Source organism: Helianthus annuus, chromosome 11 (assembly GCF_002127325.2).
Source record: "Helianthus annuus cultivar XRQ/B chromosome 11, HanXRQr2.0-SUNRISE, whole genome shotgun sequence".
In the NCBI taxonomy this organism is placed as follows: domain Eukaryota; kingdom Viridiplantae; phylum Streptophyta; class Magnoliopsida; order Asterales; family Asteraceae; genus Helianthus; species Helianthus annuus.
Genome location: NC_035443.2, coordinates 123,931,044 through 123,941,288, shown reverse-complemented (window position 1 = coordinate 123,941,288; position 10,245 = coordinate 123,931,044). Strand labels below are relative to the sequence as shown.

Sequence of the window (10,245 nt, the reverse complement as noted above, 5' to 3'; positions counted from 1 at the left end):
GGGTAATCGGGCCAACGTTCAACAAACCCCTTGATGCAGCGTGTGATACGATAAACGAAGATCAACACGTTGATTCTACGAATACCCGTGTGTCTCTTCCCCAACCCCCAAATTGCAACCCAAAGGCCACGGAATTTGAAGTGAAAAATAACTTTTCTCAAAATTCAAGTCTGATTGTTTCATTCACTAAAGGGACATATAAATAATGACAGAAATTCGAAACGGGCCTAAAAAAGACAACGGGCCAAACACAAGCCCAAAAGCAAAATGCCCAAAATACTTGAAAAAACATAAAAATGAAAAAAACTAATAGAAATAAGCGTTTTTTCGGCCCGGACGATGACCCGTAGGCGGTTTGCAGCAAGATAGAGCTCGTTCTCCCGTTCGTTTTGACTGGTCACACGCCCCAAACGGACCTCCGTAGCCCAAGTTAGGGCCATTTTAGTGAAGGCCCTTTTCTTACGCGGTCTTGGGCCTCCAAGTACAAAATAGCCCGTTCCTCCACACTTGGGCCCACATCACCCCTGGTCCAGCGCGGACACTGAGAAGGTTAGTTCTTTCAGTGCCCAACATAAAAATTTTTCCCAACCTAACCACCAGACCTTTTTTTGAACCCTGGAGGATACCCAATCAATTCAAAACATCTATCAACAGTATGACCCAACATATTACAATGAGTACATTAAAGATAGGATTGGGTCCTCTAAACACTTTCTTGTTTTTTGTTCAACAGATTGATTAACTTTTGACATAAAAGACACATTTTGACCTTTAGTTCCTCCACTAGCATTCCTATGTGATTCTTCTCTGGACACAATTGAAAAAGCAACTTTGACTAAAGGAAATGGCTCTTTAGTCAACAAATTAGTTCTTACAGGTTGATAGACATCATCTAAACCCATTAGAAATTGCATTAATTTTATTAAAGTGGAAAAAATCAGTATAATCCTTAGCTGCCTGACATGAACATGAAGGCAATTGAAGCATAGCATCAAACTGCCTCCACATTGTGTTCAACTTATGATAATATTCCGATACAGAACTCCCATTTTGAGTAATACAGTTGAACTTTTTATACAAATTATACACTACAGAGCCATCTACTTTATCATAAGTTTCTTTCAAATTTGTCCAGATTTCAAAGGCTAATTTTGAAAACACTTGACCTAACTATAACTCCTCTGACATAGAATTTAATAACCAACTTAAGACAACTAAGTTACATCTATCCCACTGATTACTCAACACAGGATCATCAGAATCTTTTTCACATTTACCATCATTAAAGCCAAATTTGTTCTTTGCTTCTAAAGCCAACTTCATAGCACTAGACCAAACCGTATAGTTTTTAGTTCCTTTAAGTTTGATACTAACAATAGTAAGACTACTAGAATTACTAAGAGGCAAGTAAAGGGGATCTCCTATATCAAGTCTGCTAATCAGAGTAGCAGAGGGATCGGCCATATTAACAAACAACTAATACAAACAAATGATAACAAGTAGAACAATAAATCAACAGAAATATCACTGACAAGATACAAAACCTAAGGCGAAGCTGTGTTAGTATCCAGATTCCAGTTTCGTCACTTATAGTGCTTGGACAGGTCTTCACACAGGAGCCAAACACTACTAGAGAGAACAACAAGACAAGATAGATATAGAAAACACAAAAATCACACAAGAAATAGATCACCACAGAATATGAACAAGTAGTAGTAAATAGCAAACAAACCAGTCCTCACTACCCCGGCATCAACTAAACCAACAAAGGAAAAATAAAACTGGAGATAAGATAAGAGCGATCTTAGAAATTTGCGTTCCAAGCAAGTATGAAACCGTAACCTTCTAGGGTTACAGATCACATAACAAAAAGTCAAAACAAGAATCAACACTGGTCAGTTTGTCCTGAAAACTTCTAGGGTTTTAGAGACCAACACAGCCTTCAAACACCAAGATCGAGACGATCTAACTCCACAACAGACAGATTCGCAAACCCTAGAACACCAGGAGTGAACCTAAAACACAGGACAAAAAAATCAAATTTACAGCGGAAACAAACACAGATCCGGAGCAATTTTGCTCTGATACCATGTAGAATTTTATGAATCAAACACAATGAACAAAGAACAATAGAAATAGCGACCAAAACAAGGTGACAAAATCTTATTAAACCAACCCAAAATATTCCCCCCCCCCCTAAAAAAAAATAATAAACCCTAGATCTTACAATCGTATGATTTGTAACAACACAAGATACAAAGAGTATCAAGATGATCATCCAATGATGATCATCAACATAACCAAACGAATCTCTCAGATATAGTTGAGAGATTGTCATTACAATCTGAACAATCAAAACCCTAATACAATACAGAGCGAAATAGAGAAGAGAATGCGTAAAAGTGACTGAGACAAGTGATGATCTTAGAGAAGTGTGAGAAAGAGCTCTTTTATATCCTGTAATTTTCAAAGTTACACTTAAGTCCAAAACAATTGCACATGATGATCGCGACCCCTGTAGCTTTTCACATTAACCCCTCAACTATCCAACCTGTACAAAACAACCACAACAGACTAACAAACTTGCAACAACCTGGGCCCATATAAGTAGCCCTCTTAACCAGTTAGCCCAATACACAACATTAAACCAATAAGCCCATATGAATGACTATGACCGTTATAATACTTTTAACATAAATACTAATAAAAAACATTGTAAAAAAATCATATTATGATTCCATACTTAAAAATACTCTAGTTTCGTCACAGGTTTATAATGCAAGATAGATATATGGAACAATTTCACATTTAGGTAGAGATCAACATTTCATTTAAAAGAAGTTAAGATGGAATAATTTGCATTCTCCATGTTCCCACACAAGAAAAAAATGTGGACATAAAGTAAGCAAGAGTTATCATCTCATTGCTGAAATGAGACCCAACTTAGATATACTCATCTTTGATCCTTTATACAAGTCATAGTTAAGGAAATTAAACACTTAGCAACAATGTTATGAGATGGTTAAAAACTAGTAAATCAAACAAACAATATACAAGGTCCCAACCAACCAAACCCTATATCTAGGTACAAGTGACATCAAGGCAAATTAAACACTACAAGAACATTCACCAAATTAAGCTACATGAATGTGTTCTATCTCAGATAACATGCCTTCATCTTCATCATCTTCTTGTTCTTGAAAGATATCTATACCAGAAGCACCACCATGGCCATGACCAAATGCCTTAACATGATCCTTTAGTGACCTTTTATGCTTAAAGTCAGAACCACAATTACAATACCAAACCCTCCCACAATTTTTTTCATGTGTTCTCCAATCACCCTTGACTGCAATTGCTTTCCCACATTTCCTGCACACAAATTGCTTGATTCCATGCTTTCTCTTGTAATGTGTTTTTAGTGTTCTAAAGTCTTTGAGTGGTCTTGACCTAGGATGGTCAATGTGGTGCTTGCATCCTGGTGTACAACAGTAACACGGCAGCTTTAACATTAATGCTGTGGGCTGGGATCCCTTTAAAGACTCTGGTCCCTTTCTGTATTGTGATCCATGTCCCCACATATGCATCTGTTTATCATACATTCAGAATCAGGCTTTAGAAACATGCAATGCAAGAGTAATTTCTATAATGACATATATTGTGCCTTTCTTAATTAGTTTTTAAATCATCAGAACTCGTTATGGAAAACTTACGCAACATACCAATACGCTGTTAACTAATGGGACTAGGTAAAACACACAGCTTGCGCTTGGCAGCATGACATCTGTCACTACTATAAAGGGGCAATTTCCTGAGAAAATTTTCTGAGGGAAAATAATGCATTGGAATTTTCTACCCATTTATGATACAATACCAACGCGACATAACACCCTAATTTAGCGACGATATGACGGTAAAAGAAGAAAACCTTGATAATTCGAAGGAAAAAAGTTTCGAACAACAGTTTTCTTGGTAAAAGCCATTTCCAACGCATTTCCGACGAATATTTCCGGTCGGAAACAATCCTGTTTTCTAGTGTGTGTGACTTTCTTTGGTGAAAACAGTTAACAGGAAATTGGTATTGGCACAGGCTTTTTTTTTTCTTTGCAGATGGTGCTTACTATAAAGTGCCCTTTATTCAATGAAACATGACATTAACTTAACAGCAATCATCACATGTGTACATTTTTGGATCTTCACTGACCCTGCAAACATGGTGTTTTACTATGAATCTCATTATGATTTTACTTTATCTCTTCAATTTTTACCCTTCTGATTCATATCTACAGTAACACACTGAAGTTTTCAGATATGAATAAGTTTGAACACGGGAATATCTGAACAGCATGCTACAAACAAATGCTAAGGCCACAATTTGTCCTTTTTATATCATATTTATCTTTTTGTTCCTGATAACTTTTATGGTCATATATTCTTTATGATTGATGTAAAATACTGAGATTGTAATCCACCAAATCATGAATAATAGTTATGAAAAGTTATAATGTTTGATTAGATAGATATTCTAAACAAAGTATTTGTTTATAAGTATCAAGGCTCAATACTAAAATAATCTTTAGTTTTATAATGCAAACTTTGTAAATTAACTTAGAAAAAGACTATGTGTTGCGAGATTCATGGACAAACCGGTATAAACAAATAAATAATACAGATTTTTTTTTTATTTATCATTAAAGTTTCATTAATATTTCAAGTCTTGGAATAATTATTTTATCCAAGTCTATGCATGTAGCTTAATTCACATTCTAGCATTTCAATACTCATTAAAGCACAAATTTTTTTGAACGATCAACAAACGCCCGATAACCCGGTAAAACCAATGGAAAAAGGTGACCCACGCACCCATGTCCGTGAACGCAGACGATGCTGGCAAAAGCGCAACTATTAAACCCACAAGTGTCTCATGATAATTAAGTGTCTATTATTTACACGGAAAATCACGAAGTAACCATTGGTAACTAAGTTTTTACATAATTAACCATTTGGCCAACATAATCATTTGTCGTGTGACTGGGAGAAGGGTCAAATGGTCATATCCGAAGCCTAAAAAACATTTTTAGAGCTTAATTAAGTGTCAAAATTGGTTAAACAAAATAACGATTTTTTTTCTCAAAGTAGTGTATTTACAAAAAGTATTTACCTTTTTGTGTACTTGAAAATGTATTTACCTAAATGTGTACTTTTGTTTATCTCTTTTTTAATTCTTTTTTAATTTGTTTGTCTCTCTCCTAATCTAGTTGGTTAAATCCTAAATTAATGATACCTAAATAAAACATAGTATTTTTATTTAATAAACTGACCTTTTGTAAATTATTATAATTTTTTTATCTTACGTTTTTTAAATTATAATTAATATATAGCTGCTTTTAATTTGTAATAAAAATACTTAAAGTTTAAAAGTAAAAATTATGTATTTCGCTTGACTCTTTATTCTAAGAATAAAAACTTATTTAGTCATTACTTATTAACAGAGTCGAACAACAATTGAGAACAAAATACACAAAAGAACAAGATTACTCTCTTAATAAATAGAGTGAATGATTAAATTTTTTTTATTACTAAGATAAAAGCCAAACTACATATATTTAACTTAAAGGTATTTTTATTACAAATTAAACATAAAAAAACCGATATATATATTAATTGAAAAACACAATTACGTTGAACATCAATTTACAAAAACGCATGATAAAAAAACTTACAACAAGCTAAATACATAATTTTTTTAGGTATCCTTAATTAAGTAAATAATTAAATAAGTTTGTTGTTCTTAGAGTAACAACTAAATACATAAATTTTTAATTTCAAACTTGAATTATTTTTATTACAAATTGAAAACATATATATATATATATATATATATATATATATATATATATATATATATATATATATATATATATATATATATATATATTAACTTAAAACGCAAGCTAAAAAATATAATAATTTAGAAAAATAAGTTTATTGAACAAAATCATTATGTTTTATTTGAGAATAATTAATTTAGGTTTTAGCCAATTAGATTAGGAGAGAGACAAAACAATTAGAAAAATACCCATTTAGTTAAAGACTTTTCAAAATACCCAAAATGGTAAATATTTTTTGTAAGTACACTAGTTTGGGAAAAAAACTCCAAAATAACCCTGCTATTTTTGGTTTTTTTTTACTCAAAATCGTGTAAATTTTAGTTTTGGGTTGATGTGTCCTCAACCGGCCGTGCCATTATAATTGTTTAAAGCCAATACCATTAGCAATATATAAGTTCATGTGGTGTCTTTTGATTAGGTTATATTTTCGCATAGTTATTTGTAATGCTCAAATGTTTTTATTTTTATAAAGTTGCTCAAATAGCTAGCTATTTAAGTAAAAGATCGATAAATTGACCATTTTTGAGATTTTACTATATTCATATCATCTGATGATTGTAGGATCAAATCTTAGAAGAAACATTGTTTAGTACTACTTCGAAATTTAAAAGAAATGGAATAGTCAAAAAGTCAAAAGATATTCCCAAGAACAGTATTATGATTAACCAAAGTGCTAAGATTTTCAAACTGATGATTTCTTAACAAGGACAAGTTGATGTTGCCATATATGTTTCAAGTAATTTAAACTATTTTTTTAAAGTGGTGGCTCATAGCCTCATACACACCCAATTTAGCATGTATGTGCATACACATATGTGTATATACTGATCTATCCATGTGATAAAACTCTTTGGAAAGAAGATGTTAATACATACACATGAATATGGATATATTATTATATAACATAGATTCCATATAGTAAAATGTGATTAACAGTTAATCACAGATTGTATATTTAATTATTTGTTAAATAAATTAGGTTTATCTTCCTGTGTATTACATCACAAATTGGATTTTAATAATATAAACCGGCAATCAGATATTGTAAATTATTTTATTAAAATGACATATTTATATTACAATCAGACGAAGTTACGTCTCCGTTAGAGTGGAAACGTGCGATTATCACTGACCACAAAACAAAAAGTTAGAAGTGTCATTTGTTAAATTAACCGTATATATTATTTCAACTAATGGATCATTGTTTGGACCTTTAAAATCCATTTATTTTCTTTATCTATAAATTAGTTTCAATTTTAGAAATTATTGAATACAGATAATATACATACCTGAAGATTATTATATCTGGTGAAGTTCTTGGAGCAAACTGGACAAGAAAACTTATTAGGACCAGTAAGAATTTGACTAGGGTTTGGAATCCAGTACTGGTTAACCTTCTTTATAAGTACTTGATCATCCCTATTGAAACCCTTGTTGCCAGAACCATTAGGGCACCAATGAAACCCTAAAAGCATGCCATCTCCATTAACATCATTCTTTTTAGGGAAGCAAGGAAACCCTAAAAGCATTTCATCACTATTGGTGCCCTTATGTTCAGTAGTAGTACTAGTAGTAGGGAGGCCTATATTTAGGGTTACATTTACTTCTGAATTTGTGGCTGAAAAGGTGCAGCTGTTTTTATATACATCTTCAATGGTTTTACATGAAGGTTGATGGTGCTGCAGCCCTTTGTTTGGAGTGTCTATTAACTTGCTAAGAAGAGGAAGAGCTTCTTTCAGTTGAGGTGATGATGATGATGTCATGGTTTGATGAGAATATGAAGGAGAAGACTGATTATTTGATGAATAGTAACAGTAATAAATTGGGTGATGAGAAAGGAAAGGCAGACATCCTTTGAAGGTGGGGTTTGTCATTGTGTGAATACTAGTGATGACACACACCTACACATATATGCAAGTGTATAAGTATAACATACTTTTAGACTTGGGATGTTTGGATTTATAGTACTATTCAAAGTTTTTGGTAAACTTGATTATATACCTCTCATTTTTATATGTTCTACCAAAATAATGGTATTGCATGTAAGGTGTTATGTTTTCATTACCGGATCTGTTATTATACCTGATGCTTTACCAACCGAATCGGTTTTAAAATCGATAACTAGTAACTTAAAAACTAAAGGTATATATACAACTAATGTAAGAAAAATTATGAAGCTATTTACGTTTTGACATGACTTTTTAACTTTAGTAATGCATGAAGACTTCATAGATAAAATATGAAGTAGTAAATACATTAGTATATAAAACTTCTAAACATAGTAAACTGTAAACATAATAAAACTTCAACCAGTTCGGCCGGTAACCAGCCACGTCAAATTGAGGCATTTTATGATGCTAAAACGGTCTGCTTATGTATGTGGTTGTAGGTCTGACCGGTGAGTCTGTAATTTGTAATGCCAAGTGTATACTTATTTTTTATTTTATTTTTCAACGGCACTAAGTGTGTACTCATAGCCATAGACATTTTTAGTTTGTAATCACTCTAGTATCGTTGAGAATTAATCCATTTGTGAATATAAAGTTAAAAAGAAAGATCCTCTAGATTAGAGAATTTGCTATATACATATTTTATTTATTTATATATAACTTAAATAAGCTAACCTCATGTCTTTAGTGGCTTGTTTGATTTGTGAGTTTAATATTTACATAAATGAAATTGGCATCAGTCTTCTTTTTATTTTCATTTGCATACGCTATTTCTATTTAATAAACCAAAGGATACCTGATTTTATTGGTAGTTGCATAACAGATTGATTTTAAGGGTGAAGGGGGTGCACACCTAATAGGTGAGTGCCCTCTCTTACGCCAAACCAATCCCCGTGTGCCACGTCAACTCCCCTCTTAAACTCCCCTAACACCCCCATTTGATGGCGCCACTCCCCTATTAGGTGAATTGGTTTTTTTTTTTTAAAAAAAAAAAAAAAAAAAAAAGAAAATACCTGATTGGACAGCTGCCTTCTCTCTCCTCCCTCTCTCTCGGTGAGCCGCCACCGGTTCCCCACCATCTCTCCTCCCCGATTTCATTTACCGAAGGGTTGGCGGTGTCTTACCGCCTTCCTTCTCTCCACCCCGCTTCGGTATACCGAAGACGCCCCGAAGGGCCTAAGACTTGAGGTACGTTAAACAATAAATAAATATAAATTTAAATTATTAACATACAATGCTAATAAGCATTGATGGATCTTGAACTTAATTTTTTTATAAAATCAAATCAAAGGAGCCGAATTCAATACATATAAAATTTCTCACAATTTTTTTTGATAAAATTTACATTACTAAGCGAAAATAAAGGCTGAAAACCCTCCCCTTGACCCAAACTAAAAGCTTAGGGTGGAGGGGTATAATGTGCGGGGAGTGGGTGATTGAATGGGTGTTACCGATCGGTGACCACACCCCCTGATTGAGTGAGAGTGTTTGAGTAGGAGAGAGAGTGTAAAACCGGTGTAAAGTCACCAAAGGTGGAGAAAGGTGATGGAGGAGAGAGAGAGAGAGAGGAGAAGAGAGGAACCAATCAAAAAATTTATAACTCAAACACCCTAGGGTAATTGACTATACCCCCTGATTAAGTGTAAAATGGGAGTGAAATGGGAAGTTGGCATGACATAATATTATTGGATAGGATTTCACTTAAACACCCTAGGGTGATTGACTATACCCTCCACACTTAGATTAGAGGGTGTGGTTGGAGCCTCCTTGGGGCTTTATCAGGCCAACTAGGATCCACGTTAGCACCATATCAGTATGTGGGCTTTATCATGCCCCCTTTTAATTTGCAGGGAGTGGATGGAGCCGCCGTCATGATTACCTAATTATTTATTTATTTAAATATTTATTTTTTAAATAAAATGACAATTTTAATAACTAGAAAATTAAAAAAATATATAATTTCATTAAAAAAACATAAGATACTAGAAAAACAAAGACAACATACTAAAAAAAACACAACATACTAGAAAAAAAACTACATATATTTGGCCGTTCGATACTCCCCACGACCCATTACGACGAAAAACTTTTCACGTATACGACCCCAAAATACCTTTATGTCTTGGTCGTTTTCTATAAAAAATATTATTTACAAAAGCATAGGTTTGAATTACAAATTAAATTTACAAAAATATATGTTTATAAAAGTATGTAAATTTTACCAAAAATCTCGTCCCTTGATACGTCAAGCCATGCTTTTGCCAACTCAAACTCTTTCTTAGGCGACCAAAATTTTACCTTCTTAGGGGTACGTTTTTTCGGTCTCATCCTTCTTTTTATGGCTTCTTTTTTTAGAAGAGGATTCGACTTGTGTTTCGGGAACGGATTTGGTTTCGGTTGTGTCT

General features: G+C 33.1%; 1 protein-coding gene across 1 annotated transcript; it reads right to left on the bottom strand.

Annotated features, from left to right (window-relative positions):
• Window positions 1-2,991: 2,991 nt before the first annotated feature.
• LOC110878897 (zinc finger protein WIP6) lies at window positions 2,992-7,803 on the bottom strand. The gene is made up of 2 exons (XM_022127287.2): window positions 7,181-7,803; window positions 2,992-3,587 (listed from the first exon to the last, which is right to left on the bottom strand). The coding sequence occupies exons 1-2, from the start codon at window positions 7,763-7,765 to the stop codon at window positions 3,135-3,137; spliced, it is 1,038 nt and encodes a 345-aa protein (XP_021982979.1). The 5' UTR covers window positions 7,766-7,803; the 3' UTR covers window positions 2,992-3,134.
• Between the last annotated feature and the right edge of the window lie 2,442 nt (window positions 7,804-10,245).

Excerpts from the sequence above, each read along its gene's own strand:
- LOC110878897 (XM_022127287.2), bottom strand. The coding sequence starts at position 7,765 with ATGACAAACCCCACCTTCAAAGGATGTCTGCCTTTCCTTTCTCATCAC. Across the intron at positions 3,588-7,180 it reads CCAGATATAATAATCTTCAG|ATGCATATGTGGGGACATGG; the intron begins GTATGTATATTA and ends TATGATAAACAG.